At 40.1% G+C, this 22,003-nt stretch overlaps 1 protein-coding gene and 1 long non-coding RNA gene across 2 annotated transcripts; one reads left to right on the top strand and one right to left on the bottom strand.

The window, feature by feature from the left end:
• Positions 1–539: 539 nt before the first annotated feature.
• Positions 540–10,185, bottom strand: LOC143735670 (uncharacterized). Its single transcript, XR_013203281.1, has 2 exons — positions 10,047–10,185; positions 540–734 (listed from the first exon to the last, which is right to left on the bottom strand). It is a non-coding gene; the product is annotated as an uncharacterized LOC143735670 (long non-coding RNA).
• Positions 9,290–19,630, top strand: LOC143735666 (uncharacterized). The gene is made up of 5 exons (XM_077225812.1): positions 9,290–9,584; positions 10,023–10,231; positions 13,877–13,988; positions 14,947–15,042; positions 16,559–19,630. The coding sequence occupies exons 1-5, from the start codon at positions 9,540–9,542 to the stop codon at positions 18,047–18,049; spliced, it is 1,953 nt and encodes a 650-aa protein (XP_077081927.1). The 5' UTR covers positions 9,290–9,539; the 3' UTR covers positions 18,050–19,630.
• Positions 19,631–22,003: the final 2,373 nt, after the last annotated feature.

The following is a 22,003-nucleotide window of genomic DNA, read 5'->3' on the forward strand; positions in this document are numbered from 1 at the left end:
TCAAAAGAAGAGGCGGGCTCTCTAGGCGTCCTCGCTTCACTGATTGGTTGTCAAGGTGGAAAATACCGCGTGTTGTGGTGACGCTCGCCTTCCGTCCGAGACCAAATATGGACATTAACGTCAAGCGCAGGTTTTCATGACGACATTCGGGGGAAAAACAAAGACCGCGAGAACGCGCTTACCGTAAAGTTTCGGCGATAATTATAGAAGCGTGTGGGTTTACGGATCTAGATTTCCTCTTTAATCATTAGACACCTACACACGACCTAAAAAGATCCAAACTAAAACACAAAACCCAATGCAACAAAACATAACGATCAAAAGTTTTGAAGTCAGTTGTAAATGTTCTAATAACATGCATACAATCGTAAGTAAATACATGTTTAACGGTATGAATATATTACAAAGTGTTTTCAGTGCAAAGGAATATATATATATATATATATATACTTTTTAAATAAATAAATTCAGCTATGAAGCTGTATTTTAAGTGTAGCAGCGACATCTGGTGGCCAAGCGTCTTAAGCCAAACACAGATGTTAAAACTGACATCGTTTATTCATCAAACATTTATTGATTTTTTCCCCGTTTAAATTTTGCCACATATATGGCTAGAATATCTTTGACTCTGTAAATGTCTGTCTGACTCGCAGAGCATCTCTGTCACTGTACATCCCTGTATCTGTTACCATGGCGACCGCTCACATCCTTCCCTTTTCCAGCAGCTTTTCTTCCTGATAAAACACATATCAGTCACAATAATCCTCTGCTGCACTTTAACATTTCAGCATTATATTTTATATATATATTCTGACTTGCTATTTTCTTTTATACTAGATGTAGTGTGTGTATACATATACACAGAATATATAAACTAAATATATACTTTCTAAAAGCTAGTGTCTGAATGTAATACAGCGCAGATGGCAGGATCTGCTGTTGTGTTCTGTGTGTTTGTCATGTGGATTGACAGCACGTTTGTCTATATTTGGCTGTAGTGTGTGTGTGTGTGTGTGTGTGTGTGTGTTGCAGAAGTTGATGAGGTTCATGTGAAGGGCTCTCACCATGGCAACACGTGTCTTCCTGAGCGCTGACTGAGACACGATACACTGTTCATATGAATATGTCATATGGAGTAATGCACACACACACACACACACACACACACACACACACACACACACACACACACACACACACACACACACACACACACACACACACACACACACACACACACACACACACACACACACACACACACACACACAGCCTGCAGTGCAACTGCTGTCTCCTCTGATCTGAGCTGACACGTCCCTCCAGCAGTGTGTGTGTGTGTGTGTGTGTGTGTGTGTGAGTGTTTCTCCTCATTCTTTTCTTAATCTAGGAGAAAAATCTGAACCAAAGTTGATCCTGAGAAATGAAAACACAATGAAATCTCTTGAGCAATAAAAGAGCCAGCAAACCTAATCCAACGGTTTAGTCTGGGATTGCAACTGTGAGCAAGTCGCGCTACAACATCTCTTTAATATCTCATTGATATTTAAGTTTCTTCTGAGAAAAGACACCAGTAATTTCTGTAATAGTCAGTAATACTCAATTACTCAATTCAGTAATAGTCAAAATATTGACTCATTTGAGTTTATTTCTCCTCAGGACTCACAGGAGAAACATCTAAACTATAACGGTAACAACACAAGAGGAACATTTCCTTGGAATCTCTTTCAGAACAGCTGATGAACGTTAAAAACATCGACAGCCAATCAGAATCCATCCTGCTTTAAAGGCCCCCTGAAGTCAAACTGTACGTTTTTTAGCTCTTAGTATGAATATGTTAGCCTTAAGGTTATGAATAAGTTGGTGTATTCCAAAACAATGACAAAATTCGCATTTAGGAGATATAAGCATTCAAAACTTACAATCTCTCACTTCCGCTAAAATGGATCAGGGATTTTTATGACATCACCACTTCTCATTACTACATCTGTCTGTTCGGAAATAAATATTGGTTTATTTCATGACTGTCAGTCGTCCGAAACGAGTAACTCAAGACACGAACTGTTTTGAACGATTCAGTTCGATTTGGTGAACTGGTTCGACCGGTTCAAAAGAACGATTCGTTCACGAACCGGACATCGACACACACGGAGGACATGTGTTAGATGTGTGTTCGGTTGCTCAAACGCTCGAGTTTTATTACGTTATCCAACTGTACGGTTAAGAACGAAATGGCTAGAATTTATTCACACCTCTACGATTGAATCCAGCTTGTCATCAGCGCTCGGATTCACTTCCATGGTGCAGTCAAGTACGACTCAGTCTGTGAGGTAAACTAAACGCTATTGGCTATTTGAAAAGGGGGAGGAGCCATTCAATATGTCCTGCCTAAGCTTCCCGTTTCAGTGGAAATTACGCCAACACATCAAACAAAGCAAAAAAACGGTTTTGTGGTACTGTTCTTTTTACCCAAATATGTTTTGTTAAAGTAACAAACATATATTTATTTTACCACCAAAACACTATTGTATTGCGTTTAATTAACTTAACTTGTATAATTTTCCACTTTACTTAATTATCAATCGTTAAACTAATGTAAAGGGTTTAATTTCGCGATAAACAAAAACTTAATTTGATTGTGTTTAATCTGCTTAAATATGTAAAATTAAAGTTTACTTAATCCGTTTGTGTTGGATTACATGAATGATTTGTGTTGCATTAACTGAAACTGGGCGGTGCTTGTTAGTTCCCAGCATGCTTTTCATATAGCTGAATTAAGACAGAATAAATGTTGAAATGAAGAGTTATTTTATGTGTTTTTTAGAAAATGAGGAAAGGGGAAGACTTTATAGCGTGTAATTGTGTTTAATGTTCAATTACATTGCAATTATTAGAACCATTTAAATTACAGTGGGTTACCATTGTGGAGAAGAGTAGAGCACTTGGTTAGGATGTGGACTGATTCAAATAGATTTGATATTGTTACTGAAAGAGCATAACAATCTTAGCATTTAGTATGTAAATAAGTGCTATTATTAGCTAATAGCTAGCTGTAGTCTAGTAATTCATGTGAGAAATCATGTAAATCCTACATACATTTATTATTCAGTTCAGTTTTAAATAAACTAACGCATGTTCACTAAACTTAACCGGTTTAAGTTACAGGGAAGCAATTCCATTGATTTGTTTGGACTCAACAATTCAGTTGAGTTGTCACAACACAAGGAGCTTACATAGATTCAAAAAATGTCATTAACATTAATACAAAATAATTTGCTTGTGTGGAACCACTGTCCATAATTGAATTAAGTTAGTTTAAAGAGTAATTTTTTGGAGTGTATAATAAACACAACAATATTGTCCCTCAGTGTGGAGGCTAATATAGTTATCGTTATAGTTATCGTCCGCTGGTGTGGACACTAATATAGTTATCGTTATAGTTATCGTCGGCTGGTGTGAAGACTAATATAGTTATCGTTATAGTTATCTTCCGCTGGTGTGAACACTAATATAGTTATCGTTATAGTTATCGTCGGCTGGTGTGAAGACTAATATAGTTATCGTTATAGTTATCTTCCGCTGGTGTGAACACTAATATAGTTATCGTTATAGTTATCGTCGGCTGGTGTGAAGACTAATATAGTTATCGTTATAGTTATCGTCCGCTGGTGTGAACACTAATATAGTTATCGTTATAGTTATCGTCCGCTGGTGTGAACACTAATATAGTTATCGTTATAGTTATCGTCCGCTGGTGTGAAGACTAATATAGTTATCGTTAAAGTTATCGTCCGCTGGTGTGAACACTAATATAGTTATCGTTATAGTTATCGTCCGCTGGTGTGGACACTAATATAGTTATCGTTATAGTTATCGTCCGCTGGTGTGAACACTAATATATAGTTATCGTCCGCTGGTGTGAACACTAATATAGTTATCGTTATAGTAATCGTCCGCTGGTGTGAACACTAATATAGTTATCTTTATAGTTATCGTCCGCTGGTGTGAACACTAATATAGTTATCGTTATAGTTATCGTCCGCTGGTGTGAACACTAATATAGTTATCGTTATAGTTATCGTCCGCTGGTGTGAAGACTAATATAGTTATCGTTAAAGTTATCGTCCGCTGGTGTGGACACTAATATAGTTATCGTTATAGTTATCGTCCGCTGGTGTGAACACTAATATATAGTTATCGTCCGCTGGTGTGAACACTAATATAGTTATCGTTATAGTTATCGTCCGCTGGTGTGAACACTAATATAGTTATCGTTATAGTTATCGTCCGCTGGTGTGAAGACTAATATAGTTATCGTCGGCTGGTGTGAACACTAATATAGTTATCGTTATAGTTATCGTCCGCTGGTGTGAACACTAATATAGTTATCGTCGGCTGGTGTGAAGACTAATATAATTATCGTTATAGTTATCGTTCGCTGGTGTGAACACTAATATAGTTATCGTTATAGTTATCGTCCGCTGGTGTGAACACTAATATAGTTATCGTTATAGTTATCGTCCGCTGGTGTGAAGACTAATATAGTTATCGTTAAAGTTATCGTCCGCTGGTGTGGACACTAATATAGTTATCGTTATAGTTATCGTCCGCTGGTGTGAACACTAATATATAGTTATCGTCCGCTGGTGTGAACACTAATATAGTTTAGGGCTGCAACAACTAATCGATAAAATCGATTATAATCGATTATGAAAATCGTTGTTAACGAATGTCATTATCGATTAGTTGGTCTGCTTACGTCACGGGGAGCGTTTACTGGTACGCACACACACGCAAGGTCTCTCTCCCTCAGGCGCTCTGCCGAGCGCGCGCGCTACATGGTTTGGAGCAGTCTCTCCTGTCTCGCATGCGCGCTCTTGCTTGCGCGCTCTAGATTTCGGGAGTTTGAACTAATTCGCGCGCATCAGGGAGCCGCAATCAATATGCGGGAGACTCCCGGGACTTCCGGGATCTTGGGATGTCTGTATTTTGTCTCGAGCATCAGGTTGCGCAATCAGTTCGCTCGCAACGTAAGTGATGGATTAAAATAGCGCTACCGCAGAAATAGGTTAAATTAAAACGGTCTTTACAAAGCGAAGCACTAAATATAAAGGCAGTTAATAACAGCAGCAGTAAAATATTGTTTTTTAGTCACTGTACTCAGTGGTTTTCAGCGAATGCTTGTGCACTAATGCATAATTTCTCCTGTCCTTTACTCAAGCCTGTTAGCTTGCTGGGTAACGTTACCTCCATTCCGTTCTCTTTTTATAGCATTTGTCTACTAAGTTTTAATTGTTTTTCAAACGCGATCTACTGCGGCTCTACATTCACACAATTGTTTTCAGTTTTTCTATATTTATTTAATCAATTTATCCTTATATTATTCTTTTATATATTATATATAATATATATTATATTCTTTATCCTTATATTCCTTATATATAATTAATTTTAAATAAAAATTAAATGAATTATATATTTTAGATGTTTTTAGTTTGTTTTTAGTTCAGATATTCACATCTGAACAACATGTCTGTGTAAATTTGTTTTAACAAAAATTGTGTTAAAACATAATATGTTGGATATCATTTTTTTAACAATAATCATGTTTGTCAACTTGCCATCAGCAATTATCATTAAAAACAATGCAAATATTGATATTAGTAAAACTCAATGTGTGGCTTTTGCACTTTTTAAAGTACACTTTTACACATAAATACCCTGATTTACAGTTTTATTTAGTTATAATAAAAAAAAAATCGAATTTAATTTCTATCCGATTAATCGAAAAAATAATCGTCCGATTAATCGATTATCAAAATAATCGTTAGTTGCAGCCCTGATATAGTTATCGTTATAGTTATCGTCCGCTGGTGTGAACACTAATATAGTTATCGTTATAGTTATCGTCCGCTGGTGTGGACAATAATATAGTTATCGTTATAGTTATCGTCTGCTGGTGTGGACACTAATATAGTTATCGTTATAGTTATCGTCCGCTGGTGTGAACACTAATATAGTTATCGTTAAAGTTATCGTCCGCTGGTGTGGACACTAATATAGTTATCGTTATAGTTATCGTCCGCTGGTGTGAACACTAATATAGTTATCATTATAGTTATCGTCCGCTGGTGTGAACACTAATATAGTTATCGTCCGCTGGTGTGAACACTAATATAGTTATCGTTATAGTTATCGTCTGCTGGTTTGAACACTAATATAGTTATCGTTATAGTTATCGTCCGCTGGTGTCTTACATTTACATTTACATTTATTCATTTAGCTGACGCTTTTATCCAAAGCGACTTACAATTGCTATGTGGGTCAGAGGTCGCACGCCTCTGGAGCAATTAGGGGTGAAGTGTCTTGCTCAGGGACACATTGGTGTTTCACAGTGGATTCGAACCCGGGTCTCACACACCAAAGGCATCTTATCCACACCAAAGTGTCTTATCCACTGCGCCATCACCACCCCTACAATCAGAAATTGGTGTGAACACTAATATAGTTATCGTCCGCTGGTGTGAACACTAATATAGTTATCGTTATAGTTATCGTCCGCTGGTGTGGACACTAATATAGTTATCGTTATAGTTATCGTCCGCTGGTGTGAACACTAATATATAGTTATCGTCCGCTGGTGTGAACACTAATATAGTTATCGTTATAGTTATCGTCCGCTGGTGTGGACAATAATATAGTTATCGTTATAGTTATCGTCTGCTGGTGTGGACACTAATATAGTTATCGTTATAGTTATTGTCCGCTGGTGTGGACACTAATATAGTTATCGTTAAAGTTATCGTCCGCTGGTGTGGACACTAATATAGTTTTCGTTATAGTTATCGTCCGCTGGTGTGAACACTAATATAGTTATCGTTATAGTTATCGTCCGCTGGTGTGAACACTAATATAGATATCGTTATAGTTATCGTCCTCTGGTGTGGACACTAATATAGTTATCGTTATAGTTATCGTCCGCTGGTGTGAACACTAATATGGTTATCGTCCGCTGGTGTGGATGCTACTGAAATTATCGTTATAGTTATCGTCCGTTGGTGTGGACGCTAATTTAGTTATCATCATAGTTATCGTTCATTTATGTGGACGCTAATATAGTTAATTAGTTAATAATATAATTAGTTAATATAGTTAATAATTCACTGTGTGAATGTGAACTAACCCGACCCCGAATACTTGATTTGTGCTCCAGTGAGAGGTGTGCTCTGACTCTTTACGCTCTGATTCTGTCACGTACTTTCGCCAGCGAACATCTCTCTCCCTCCCATAATCCTCCTCGCAGAACCCCGACTTTAAGGACAGTGGGTTTATTTATTCATGCCTCTCTTCTGGTTTACTGGAGCTTCTGATGCCTCGACACAGATTTGCACTTTCCTCTGGCGTGCGTTCATGAGCCGCCCGCAACAGAGACTAGCGCGTGTTTCCCTGACGGGTGTCAGATTCGCTCACGTCCCGAATCTCCCACCAGTGAGTTCAGCATCCCAGAGTCCTTAAAAACCCAGCAGAAACACGCCAGAGAGGAATCTCAAACATTTCTCACCTAAATTATCCCAAAACAAATTATCTAGGGTCTCATTTATAAAACTGAGTGTAGGATCCTTACTAAAAGTGTACGTGTGCCTGAAAGCCAAAAACGGCGTTCAGCAAAATATATTCAGACTTATAAAAGTGTGCGTACACCAGAACCTGCGCAATATTCCTTTTATAATCCCAGTCAGAGGAAGATTGTGTTCACATGCGTCTCCTCCCCGAAATAACCATATCTGAGCTTACAACGCCTCGTTTTACTATGCATATCCTCATCTGCATATCATTTGCATATGCATTTTCATCTACGAGATACCATGTTTAACGGTACAAGACATTAGGAAAATTTGAGATACGGATTTGCGTCACATTACATTGATAAAAATCATTTAGTAGCCTATCCTTGCCTTATTTTTGAATAAAAAATTATAAATATTATCAAATACATTTCAGAGAAAGTTTTTCTCTATCTTTTCCAATGGCGAAATAAAATGTATAATTACTTTATATTTTTATAAAGTTCATTATTTTGTTCATTATTGATCATTTTTTGCGTGTAAGTATTTTCTGCTATTATCATGCGCTAAGCAAACATTAAAACACAGCATGCCTCAAAGTGTTCAAAAGCATCGCATCCACTACAAATATTTAATCTAAATGTGTATATCAGATGTAAAACATAGTTTGAATCATTCTTTTATTTATTAAAACTGTTATTGTGAACATCACTGTATTTATGATTATGACTCATAATGAATATTTAAAGTGGTTTTCCTTCATCAGTCCCTCAGATCTCCGTCGGTGTCACCAAACTGTTCGTACGCCGTTTACTTACAGCACATCCTGCCGTCAAGTGTGTTTTTATAAATCAGAACGTATGCGTGGGAAATGGCGTTCGACTCTTTCAGGGCCGGTTTTGTGCGACACAACGGTTATAAACGAGGCCCCTGAGGTGCTATTTACATTTAAAGGTGTGGTTGATTATGATTTAACTTTTCTAACTTACGTTAGTGTGTAATGTTGCTGTTTGAGCATAAACTACGTCTTCATCAAGTTACGACGCTCAAAGTTCAAAGCAAAGGAAGAGATTTTCGTTTACAGAAATCGCTTTTTAAGGACAACAACAAACGGCTAGTAGGAACTACACAAGCTTCTTCACTAACCCTAGAATTTACATAAACCCTGCCCCCGGGAACACAATTTATAGATTATCATGACAGAAAATGCTAATCAAGGACTAGAAGATAGTTAACTCCACATCAGCGGCGGCTCATTTGTATTTAAAGGCACACACACAAAAACTGCGTGTTTTTGCTCACTTTCAAAAAGTGACAATTTTAACATGCTATAAAACGTGTGAGGTATTTTGAGCTAAAACTTCACACACACACTCTGGGGACATCAGAGACTTATTTTACATCTTGTGAAAAGGGCATTATAGGACTCCTTTAATGTTTGTCCTAAAAGTCCTTTGAATAAATCAAGAATCAAAATTGGTGGTTACACACATTAACTTTAACACTAGGACTAGTGATAATGAGTGAGTTAATTAATTCTTCTCATTAATTAAATGCATTTTTATGTCTTCACAGCTCCGGAATCTCCGAATGCTGGACACGAGCGTCTAACAAGGGTCGACCCCTGTCAGCCAATCAGCTCTCGCGCTCAGCTGCTTGACCAATCACAGCAGAGATGTGCCAGAGGTGGGCGGGGCTTGAGTGGCAGTGTTCGGTGTCAAACGCTCATAGAGAGAGAGAGAGAGAGAGAGAGAGAGGAGAGACAGCGCTCCGTTCGTCCGATACTCCTGCGCGTCTCTCTCACTGCAGCTCTGTATGCGAGTGTGTGTGTGTGTGTGTGTGTGTGAGCGTATATGTGTGTGTGTTCATGTGTGCCGGCAGCAGCTGCATCACTCCTTCATCCTCTTCATCTTCATCTTGCGTTCGGAGTGAATACACAGCATTGGCGCACGATCCTGCTCATCTGTTGCCTTGGTGATGGGCTGTCGACTGTCAGGGCCGTGGATGGGCGACGGGATGGGGGTGAGTCCAGTGTGTGTGTGTGTGTGTGTGTGTAAATGTTCACAATTGTGTGCTGTTGGTGATTAGAAGTGACAATGATGCTGGTTCAAACACACACACACACACACACACACACACACACACACACACACACACACACACGTGTGCCATCTCTCTCTCATGACTCATGCAGTGATGTGTGTCGGTATGAAGATGCAGCATGATTTTCGTTATATGTGTGTGTGTGTGTGTGTGTGTGTGTGTGTGTGTGTGTGTATGAGGTACGAATCCGGTCAGCTGAGGTGCTGAAAGAGGAATATGTTCACACAACTGCGCTCAGTCCACCTATAGTAGTGATAAACCGAATCAGGCTAAATAGAGCGTACGCTAAAACGGCTGAACGCGCGAGATCCTGACTGAAATTAATTGCGTTGTTCTGTTGATTTGTTTGTCGTTCAGGTTCACGGTCAGGATTTGACGCACCTGCAGAAGCGAGAGGCCTTCCGTATCCTGGCCAGCTACGAGCAGCCAATCACGCTCCAGATCGAGGGGAGGGGGCGGAGCCTGCAGTATAACCGAACGACAGATTGCAGCACGCAAACGGAGCGACCGTGGGATCCTGTTCGTCCGCACTCGTGTTCCCTGCCTCGTCTGCCTCCCTCGGACAGGTGCGACACACCTGTAGCTCAGCGGCGCCACCTGCAGGACAAACACAGACATGCAGCCGTTCACACACAACACAATCTCACGTTGAAATTGGCCTATGTACCGTGCTAGTTCATGAGCATTGCGTTTTTAAGTACAAAATAGTTGCGTTAAATTAAATTATTGAAATGACGAGTGTGTATTGTGTAGTGCTGGGCGGTAAACCGGTTCATACCGAATACCGGTGTTTATTTTTGTTATGATATGAATTTTTAATATACCGCAATACCGGTGTGTGCCGCTTTAACAGTGATGGGAACGTGGCGCTTCTGTTTGAGAGGGTCTTTTCACTGTTCACTGGTGATGCTCAGATGTGTGTGTTACTGAGACGGTGAAAATTGAGAAACTATAATTGATAGCTGTCAAATTATATTGTTTCCCATTCATTGGTTAATAATATCAACACTGCCTTTTGGAAAAACTATTTGTGGTTGGAATTGACATCTTTGAATAAACATGAGCACTGCACGTTTCACAGTCATAACGCGGCGCAGTGTTTTTATGTGAATGTATCAGTGAAGGGAACTGACTGTCTTTAGAAAAGTTTTGATGTTATTTTCATTTAATCTTTCTTTATCTTTCCTGATAAAGCAGCGTTTATGAGTGCTGGTTTGTGTTTAGCAGTTATCGTGGAAACCTCTTTGTGTACAGCCGTTACCGTGGAAACCGCTGTTTCTGCCGCTCCTACAGCGCCTCCTGCTGGACTGCTTTATAAACACTGCAAACCTGTATTAATACTAGTGTGGATTTTCTCTACAATATTCACTCATGACAGTAAAATAGGGAATTCTAAGTCAATCTACTGCAGTATATCCTCTCTCAATCAGTAGAAAATGTGGTTAACACCCAGTCATGCTTGAAAAAAAAAATATACCGTCATATACCGTCAAACCGGTATAATTTTGAAAAATACCGTGATATGGATTTCTGGTCATAACGTCCAGCACTAGTCTTATGTGAACAACTTTTTTTTATGGTGCTTGCATACTTTAACGTAGGAGCGGACATTTTTAACTTGAATGCGCACGACTTCTAGTGTTACTTTTAGCTGTACGAAAGTTTGATATTGCAAACTAGTATTTCTTATGATTATAATTCATTATACTGCACTTATTCTTCAAGTTATGTACCTTTCCTCCTTAGTTTGTGGGAGAGTGTTCTTTAGATTACTAAAGTTCCCCTGTAGTCAATCATTTTATCCCTAAAACTCATCTCTGATCTCCAAAATTACATATTTAAACGTTTTTTCTTTGAAAACAATGTCATGCTTTAAAATAGCTTGAATGTTACTCAAATCCCTTGCCTTATTGAACGCAGTTCTATGAATATGCAAATGAGCCCCGCCTCCACTCAATCAATCACTCAGAGATCCACTCGTTGACGATCACTCGTTGATCTGATTGGTTACAAGGTAGTTTGTGACGTCAGAAACACCAGCGATTTCAAATCGTGTTTTTGGTTCACTGCAGTTTTAAGGAGAAAATACTCAGCAATGCTTTCGACTTATACATTTACACATGGTTTGTCTTAAAACATATTAAAAACACCACATATAAACAACATTAAGAGATGGATTTTCACCACTGGGGGACATTAAATTGTTCTTCACGCTAAGAAAATAATGGTTTTATGAACTGACCAGAACCAAACATTTTTTTCTCCGGCATCGCTGCGAAAACCTCCTTTATTTAAAGAGTGTAACTAGAAGAATAACAAAGTGCAGTAAACGGTAAAACTATTTGTGCTACATACCAGTGTGTTTATGATTACAATAATAGATTAAAATAATATGAATATATTTAGCAGTAACAGACTGTTTTTGTATAGCTTAAATAACTGGAAGCGAACGATAACGAAAGCTTCACTGAGGTCGACAGAAAATAGCTTACTTTGTGTTGCAACACTGTTTAAACTTAGTGATTTCAATGGCCATGTTGTGTTGGAAGGACAGGACTTTTTAAAGTAGTCTGTCATGTGACCAAAAGTTGCTAATTTCAATTATGCCTGAGAAGCACTGATCAATTAGAATGTATGCCTCTCACAACACACGTTCCCATCCATCACGCTCCGTCAGAGCCTTCTCTAGCTGCATGTAAATGGCCTTAAGGCACAGTCATGCTAGGTTTTGCATCCATGCGGATGTAAACGCAGGAGAATGTGCATGGGAGCATATTTGATAAGTTTCATCATGTGTGGTGAACGCTCACCTCTTGAGTTCATATAGCGAAAAGACTTTTGATCAATTGAGATCCTTTCCAGTCTAGAAGGATAAACATCAAGCCTGCAGTGGCTCGTGACTAAAAACACGATTAGAGAGCAATTAGCTCCTAAAATGAAACATTTAGGAGCCAAATTAAATTTTAGTTGCAAATTCGACAATTGAGAAGAAAGACAGTGCGTAGCATCTTACTTTAGCTCAGAAGTCAAGTTGTGTGTTGTCATTAAGGGACATTTTAGTTCTTTGAGTATTGAAATAAGTTTAAATTTGATGCTGGCACTGAATATGTCCCATACAATTATATATAAAAAAAGTGTGAGCACATATTTCTTACTGTTTGAAGAAGTTATGTGTTGATTATTGTTCCAAACATGTAGCCTCCACTTTTCTGCTTACTCCCAAAGAAAGTTTCCCTTCAGGCTCTCATCAGTGCTGCTAAACCATAACTAATAATATTTTTGTAAAAACTGAAAAATACTTCAATGTTTTGAATTTTTATCTTTAATTACACATTGTTAAATGAACAAACAGTCAGTAAATAGATTAATATCTTACTAATCTGAAGTTAGTCCAAGTAACGGTTCCCGGTTCTTTTCAAACGAAAAATGCGCGCTTTTCTGTGAGGGGCGTCGGTTGAGTCCGTAACGGCTCTGAACGACTCTCTGATTGAGAGAGCCTGATTTAAAAGTGCTTCGACTTCCAGGTTGTTTCGTGAATCTTTTTGACTGACATATTCAAAAGAACTGGTTCACAAGAGTCCTGAATCACGATTCACAACAAGTTCGGTGTTGTTTCGTGAATCTTTTTGACCAAAAGAACTGGTTCACAGGAGTCATTTCCACGCGAATCGGACATAACCTCTGTCCTAACGCAAATGATAAAGTTTTCCGAATTTTCACAATTTATTAGATTTCCAAATTATTGTTGTAAATATTTAATATCTAACTCAAAGTTTGGTGGCCTGAGATTGATACCGAACAGGGAGGAAAACTCTTATTTTGCGTTTTTGCATCAACACAAACTGTATTAATGTTCAGTTTATTAAAAAAATATACTTTTTGCAATGTGGCATATATATTACATTTAGTGATGTTTAATAGGGAAAAAATACTATTACTATAATTATAAACTACCCATTACAGTTAATATTACTATTTATGTAATATTCATACTTCATATAACCATCATACTCTTTGTAGGCGTCTTTATGCTGCTGTTGGTCTTTATATCAGAATGAGGTCAGATCTTTATAAACACAATAACAACATCTTGTATGAAGGGGGCGTGTCCTATAGCTGGAGGGAGGGGCGTGGCTTGTGTTATCAATCTTTAATATTCAAACAGATACATTTCAGTGTAATATATGAGTGTTTTGTTGTTGTCTTCTCAGGATGTACTACAATCACATGACCCTGCCCGTGAACCGTAGAGAGGGAAGCAGGTACGAGTATCTGCCAAACACTCCCAGAGACCTGGAGCACAGGGAACGCCTGGCCTACAACGTGAGTTAATAACATAATCACATTATTATGATTATAAGCTGTTAATATTCATGAGGAGATGCATATAGTTATTGATTTACCCTTTGTGACCACCAGTGTCTGATATGTGCCATATTTTAAAGGTCATGCAAACAATGATTTAGGTTGAATATCGATACTTTGCAAATCCATTCCGCAATGGCTTAAATTAGTTTTTAAAAGCAGTTGTTTCATGCTTCTTGTGTGTGTGTGTGTGTGTGTGTGTGTGTGTGTGAGTTACTGTGTGAGAGTGTGTGTGTGAGAGTGAGAGAGTGTGTGTGTGAGAGTGAGTGAGTGTATGTGTGAGAGTGAGTGTGTGAGATTGAGTATGTGTGTGTGAGTGAGTTAGTGTGTGTCTGAGAATGAGTGTGTATGCGTGTGAGTGTGCGTGTAAATGAGTGCATACTTGTGTGTGTATGCGTGAGTGTGTCTATGTGTGAGTTAGTGTGTGTATCCGTGTGTGTGAATGTGAGTGTGTATGCGTGTCAGTGAGTGTATGCGTATGTGTGGAGGTGTGTCTGTGAGTGTGTGTATGCATGCTTGTTTGTGTATGCGCGAGTGTGACTGAGTGTGTGAGTGAGTGCGTGTGATTGTGTGTGCATGTGCTGTTCTCCAAACAAACGCGTTTTTCAAAATGGAGCTGCTCTCTTATGCACTGGAATTATTCATGCATTTAGCTACGCTTGGGAATACACACACACACACACACACACACACACACGTGTGATGCGCAGGAGGAAACAGCCCTTAATAAAGAACCTGAAGGAGCGACAGACAGACGTTTACTGTTCAGTGGTGTAAAATAATCACTGTTCCACATCACAGCCTCATTATGCTAATAAACCATCGGGAAGCATCGGGAATGCAAGGATGTTCTCCTCACACAGTGACCGTAACAATCCAGTATGAACTTATCTCTGGACTTGTTTAATGGTTTCAGGAGCGGGAGTTCTCCAGTGGCGTTTCTCAGGGACAGAACTGTCTGATCGGCTGCTGCAAAACCAACTTCGAGGAGCCCAGAAGTTTCCACAGTCAGGTGAGAGTCACATGACCACGATTAAAGGAATAATTGACGAAAACGCTGAATTATTGAGTATTCAATGCGAGGTTGTGAATATAGTCAAAAAGTGTAACTGAATGAATCTAGAACCGCAGCGGCGTGGTGTTGTTGTTCTGGTTCTCGTGTGATTCTCTTCATCCGTCACGGCCCGAGAGGCGAGGAGTCACATGTTATGTAAGTTATGTGTTACCAGGCAACTAGCGATCATAAATATGGTGAAGAGTTTGAGCCACCAGAGCGACTCTTGAGCCGTTCAGTCAATGGAATTCCTGTAGAATTTAAAGGATTAGTTCACTTCAGAATTAAAATGTCCTGATAATTTACTCTCCCGCACGTCATCCAAGATGTTCAAGTCTTTCTTTCTTCAGTGGGAAAGAAATGAAGGTTTTTGAGGAAAACACTCCAGGATTTTCTCCATATAGTGACTTCAATGGAGTCCAACGGGTCGAAGGTCCGAATGTGAGTTTCAGTGCAGCTTCAAAGTCTCGACACGATCCAGCCAAGGAATAAGAGTCTGATCTAGACAAACCAGCGCACATTTATAACAAAATAAACATTTATATACTTTTAACCACTAATGCTGGTCTTGCGCGAGCTGTGATGCGACACACATTACGTAATCACGCTGAAAGGTCATGCGTGATGTTGGCGGAAGTACCGACCAAGTGTTTACAAAGCGAACTTGCAAAGACTAAGTCAAATTTGGAACAACTTGTTCCGGTTCAGAAATGCAGGATCTGGCGAAAAACTTCATCTCATTTTCTCCTCCAACTTCAAAATCGTCCGACATCGTTGTTTTAGCTTTCAACGTGATTACGTAATGTGTGACGCATCACAGCTCGTGCAAGACGAACATTTGTGGTTAAAAAGTATATAAATGTTTATTTTGTTATAAATGTGCGCTGGTTTGTCTAGATCAGACTCTTATTCCTCGGCTCGATCGTGTCGAGACTTTGAAGCTGCACTGAAACTCACATTTGGACCTTCGACCCGTTGGACTCCATTGAAGTCACTATATAGAGAAAAAAACCCCGACAGACTCATCTTACTAAGGCAAAATCACTGTAACTCACCACCTCGACTTGCTTATTGCTTATTAATATATGTGTGTGTGTGTGTTTGTCCCAGACTGACGAGGATGCTTATTAACCGGTTAATGGCCATTTCAAATAAGCGTTTCTGTTCATAACGATTAAATTAGATTTTGTTTCAGTTTGCTTATGTTCCTGTCAAAATTTGTATGCTTTTTGTTTTCGTTCATTGAACAGGATCGGAGCCCTTATTGCCGATAGTGAAAATAATAGCTTTAATAGCCGATTAAAGCCATTGTTTTCGCTATTGGCCGATTAAAGCTATTATTTTCACTATCGATACTACTATTACCGATACCGATTATTAGCTGATACATCGGTGCATCTCTAGTAAAATCACTGTAACTCATCACCTCGAGTTGCTTATTGCACTAATGTCTTAATATGTGTATTTGTGCCAGACTGATGAGGATGACTACCTGATGGAGAAGCCCCTGGGTTACCTGCCTCTTCACCACGAGCTGGACAGTGGCCTCGGCTGGACTGACGGGAGTTTCCACCAGGGGGAGCTGTCGGGCGTGGAGACGGAAGAGGGGGTGGAGGAGTGCCACGCCCGTGGAGGAAGAGGAGGCTCGCCCTCGTCAGAGTCCTTCATCTCGTCAGAGCTCAGTGACTCTGGTTTCTACAGCGTCAGCACTGGCGAGTTCCTGCGTTTCCAGCGTCTTCTAGAGAAGCGCATGCGCCATTACAACGCCCGACTGCACCACCAAGGGGAGCCGTGTTCCCGCGAACGACGTGACAGCCAGATTAAACACCCGCTGGAAGCCATCCCGGAAACGTTGACGGTACAACCTCAAAATGTCTGCGTGGGGTCGCGAGGATTGTCGCGGGTGTCGTCCGTGCAGTATCGCAAGGCAGAGCGACCATCTTTGAACAGGCATAGCTCTAGCAGCGGCTCGCTGTTTAATCCAGCGGTGCACTCTACGTGTAGTACGCCGTCCGGCCAGCGGCGGGCGTTGCCACATCCGAGCTCTGTAGGGATGCTAAGGAGGAGCCGGACGCTTCATAACCGCCCTACGCCCATGGAGTACCGCAGACGTGCTAGTCACCCGGCCTCGCCTAATTATAGCAGCACTACGCTGCATCCCTGCAGCCGCGGAGCCGACCTTCCCTGCAGCCACGGAGCCGAACTTCCCACAAATCTCCCCGAAGAGCCGGACTTGTCACTGGTTAGTCACCCGGCGCTCCCTACGCGGACTGCACATGCTATGCATGCAATGAGCCAACCATCCCTGATCTCTCCCGCGGAGGAGCTCTGCTACATGCCTCCGAATCTCCATGAGCGCAGGATTCTAGCATCCGCCGATCCCGTAATGGAGCAGCCGCCTAGCCGGCAACGGTTCCACACACTAAGCCACACGCCCAGTCAGGATGCTAACGATACCTGGCCGAAACCTGCTAACCGCGCGGGCTCGTGTGGAGGAGGTGGACTCTATAGCACCTTGGGGGGACACGTTCCAACCACGGCCGCTAGAAAAATGCCGAGTGGGAACTTGCGTGCAATGCGGAACCAGATGCTACGGGACAGGGCGTCCCGACTAGCGGATGAGCGTAGCGGCATGAGCACAGATGAGGAGAGTCATAGCGAGGTACGCATGGGTCGCTACTGGAGTCGGACCGAGCGACGCGAACATATGCTACAGAAACAGCAACAGCTGCAGGCTAGAGGGGGTGTGGCTACAACTAGATTGGTGCACGGGGTCATGGGAGGAGCCAACGTAGATAGTTATAATACAGTTCTCGAGATGAGCCAGAGGAAACTAAGTCGACTGAGGAACCGGAAGCTACTGGACGACTGGACCACCGTAGAGGAACTCCTGACGCACGGATCACGCCTGAGCGAAGACGCCCGGCAGCTGCCCACGTCGTTGCTAACCGTCACAACTGTATAGCGACACCCGCCGAGTGTGCGTGTGTGTGTGTTTGTGTGTGTTGGACCGCCCGCACTACACAAAACTACCTCCTGAAATTGAGGTTTACTGTAGATACAGATGTTTTCAAAAAACACCGTAGTAAATTGATTTTTAAATGTTATATTTGGAGTATATCGTTTTGCATTGTGTTGTAAAAAAATGTTTTGTTAATATGGAGCGAAATCACTGCAGTTTTAATTCGACCGCATGAAGCAATACAACGACGCCAGACAAAAACGAATTTCATTTTGGTGCCAAGAAAAGTTTACGTTATGGATCAATTTAAGGTGGTGCTAACCGTGAGATTTCATTTAATTTCAGATTATTCGCAACTATAGCCTATGAACGACATCCAGATTACGTCACTTTTGCACAAAATTGAAAATTCCCTCTCAGACCGTCTTCCGCTAGCCGAGTGAATTAGTGGCGTTAGCACAGCCCCACCTTTCAATCGTGAATCTAATTCTCTGGGAATAACATTGGATAATCTAAAGGCAGGTCGTGAGTCAGATGATTGGGTGTTCAGGGTCATGCTGGAGATCAGGCAGCGGAAAACATGAGTGTGTGTGCGGGTTCTTGCACTATAACTGTAGTTCTGTAGAGTATTTTTAAAAGCTATTTTCTTGTGCTCTTCACTATTGATGTCACTAAAAGGAACAAAGAACTTTTATAAAGACTCAAATGAGAATTATAAGTTGTGTCAACAGCAGTACAAGTTGGCAGGAAACTAAACTGTTTGTTTGTTCTTGTTCGGTGCAGAATTATATTTTCACCGGACATGTCCGCAAACCAGGGGGTTTCAATTTTACAATGGGCATCATGAAACAGGAGCAGAATGAATTTAGCACAAATTGCGGTAAATACACACAAATGCAACAATTGACATGATTTTCTGAATGATTAGAGGTTATTCACACCAAAGACGATAACTAATGATAAAGAATAATAATTTAAAATAATATATGCCCACATATGGAATCACTCTTGTTAAACCACTTTTTCCAGCAAATGAGCTTAAGCATTTAAAACGGCTGATAAAACTTCAGCGCATGCTTATAATAAACAGAACGTTGGTGTGGACAGTGATATCGTAATAGTTATCATGATCGTTTTGTTGTGAACAGGCCTTTACACAAATTCGTCCTGCTCCTGTTTCATGAGTGAGACCTAATTATTTTCCAAAGTAGAAGATGAAGTATTTTCAGAGCACCTGTCATCGTGGGATGTTTGCTGATCTTTATTTTGAGCAGAAAATCAGGATCTTTCCCACCTGCACTATTTTTGGTGCACGAGCACTGGAGTGTTTACAATTTTTTCCTCACAACTGTGACTGTCTTCGACGCATCTTGCTCTCCCGCCCTTTCTGAGGTGAAATCACGTGACGTCTTTTTCACCGTGAGTCAAACGCTGTGAATAATGGATTTGAACGGATGAGACGTGCGCTATTAACGGAACTCTGCCTCGCTCTCATTGGATTTTGCTCGTTTCCACTTTTAGAAACCATTTTCTTGGAATATGATGTACATGTGGTTGTAATAAAGATGAGATTTTAATTAGCTACTTCAACTGTCTTTTTGGTCCTTATTGAAGTTGCCGTTCAAAAGTGAAATCTGCCAACAAAACTAATTCATTCTCAGAACTGAGCAAATTGCGCTCAGTGTTCCCACACACTTTGACCAACGAATTTCCCATTCGTTCAGGAATATTACATTATTTTATAACGACTGCACTCTCAAAGAGAAATTATGCCGACTAGATATATTCTAGTATGACTAAAAGTACTGAAAACGAACTTTTTGATATGTTCAGAAAACTTGACCTTTAAGGATTATCATCATATTTTTCATAGTTTTTAGCTCCAAGATTATTTGACAAATATTATCCTAATTCATATTTATCCCAATTTCGATACAATTACCAAATGTAATGTTTTTGTGTTTCAATGGGAATCAGAACCTTGATTAGCAGTCAGGTGACGAAAAGAAGGATGATTGTTTACTGAAGTTGAGTGTTCCTTGGATCTCCACTGAAAGATTAGCTCAGATTTTTTATCTGACCACTTCAAATGTTTAAGAATAAAACACAAAATGGAATCCAACAGTAGAAAAGCACAAAATGGAACCGAATAACAGAAAAATGTCTTTCTTGCTCCCTCTCGTTCATCCACGCAACACGGACGCCACCTGCTGGATGGAGACGGTTAGTGCAGAAAAACAAAATGGAGGCGGTTGATTCCCCAGCAAACATGCCAGTGTGGGCCCACTGTGGAGAAGTGTAGGTTACTGTGGGACAGTGTGGGCAAGGGCAAATCCCTTTGGGGCCCCATGTGGGCTTTCTGTGGGCAAGCCCACAGTAGGCTTGCCCAAATAAAACCCACACGGGCCCCCAGTGGGTTGGCCCATGCGGGGCCCATAGCAGTTTTGCCCATTTGGGCCCCCATTAGGATTTACTGTGGGCAACCCACTGTGGGTTTTCCCAAATAAAACCCACACGGGCCCCCAGTGGGTTAGCCCATGCGGGGCCCATAGCAGTTTTGCCCATTTGGGCCCCCATTAGGATTTACTGTGGGAAACCCACAGTGGGCTTGGCCAGAGAAAAACCCACACAGGCCCCCAGTGGGTTAGCCCATGCGGGGCCCATTGCTGTTTTTCACTGTGGGGCCACCATGAGGGTTTACTGTGGGCAACCCTCCATAACAGTACATCATTTTTTAAGATTAAAAACTCAGGGTTAATCAACCTATTTTAACAATCCCGTTAAATGTCATAAATGCTATTTCATTCAACAGTCATCCCATACTTGCACACAGACAGTCAACAAGATAGCAAGACAAGTACTATCTTTAACTGTTTGCTTTAGTAGCTGTTCCCAGACAGACTGATCAAGTCAGACAGACCAGTACATTACAGTATAGTTTAAACACCATTAGACTATTAGACCTCAATAAATCACAGCAATTATATATTAATACATTCATAAATAACATAAAAACATTATAGCAATGCAGGTTGCATCTTTATAAATACATTCATAGAACCATAAAACTGTCTAATTAATACTTATAAATCAGTGTATAATGGATTATGAGCATGCGCATTGAAAGAGCAAATGAGTGACTTATAAGGAATTATAAAAATTAATATAAATTTAACTTTATCTTATAATGCAGGTCTCAGTGAGTCTTTATAAATATACTTATAGAATAGTAATATTGCTCCTAAAAAAGTAAGTGGGGAGCTATAATTCATCATAAGCATGGTCTGCATAGAAAGTTTTACCATATTTATTAAATAAAATTACCTTATTTGTCACAATAAAACAATGCAAATTGGTTGACTGATTTGTTTTGGTATTCATCAGTGATGTATGTATTATTATAGAATTATATTTTTTTATACTAATAAATACATCGCTGATTAATTATGTATTATATAATATTATATTTTGAAACTGCAAAAGAAAAAAGAAAAATTATGAGTAATACAGTAGATGGCGTCATCACGTGATTAATTCTAACCAATGAGACTCCTGGAACTTTCCATCGCTAAGGAGCTGTCTTTCTGGATTTGACTGGTACAGCCCAGAATCAGAATCAGAATCAGAAAGAGCTTTATTGCCAAGTGTGCTTGCACACACAAGGAATTTGTTTTGGTACTGAGGCTTCCAGTGGACATATACAAATACAACATGAAACATAATACTACAAATTATAAGAATAAAAAATAAAAATATAAATATATGAGAATAAAACTATCACAGTTGGGTTTAGTCAGAATAGACATTTTCAGATTTACAGATTATGAACCTATTTACAGTGTTTTGAATATTATAAATAAATAAATCTACATATAAGTATCACCTGAGTTGTGGGATATTGCACTAAACAGTGGGAGTATTGCACTTACAGGCATATGTCTTGGGAGGAGTGTTAAC

The sequence above is a fragment of the Siphateles boraxobius genome, unplaced genomic scaffold (assembly GCF_051911475.1).
Source record: "Siphateles boraxobius isolate OS27281-9 unplaced genomic scaffold, OSU_SipBor_1 13, whole genome shotgun sequence".
Lineage (NCBI taxonomy): Eukaryota > Metazoa > Chordata > Actinopteri > Cypriniformes > Leuciscidae > Siphateles > Siphateles boraxobius.

Bases quoted from the DNA above. Each gene is read 5' to 3' on its own strand.
- LOC143735666 (XM_077225812.1), top strand. From the start codon at position 9,540: ATGGGCTGTCGACTGTCAGGGCCGTGGATGGGCGACGGGATGGGG. The intron at 9,585-10,022 runs GTGAGTCCAGTG...TTTGTCGTTCAG, and splicing joins GGATGGGCGACGGGATGGGG to GTTCACGGTCAGGATTTGAC. The intron at 10,232-13,876 runs GTGCGACACACC...TTGTCTTCTCAG, and splicing joins CGTCTGCCTCCCTCGGACAG to GATGTACTACAATCACATGA.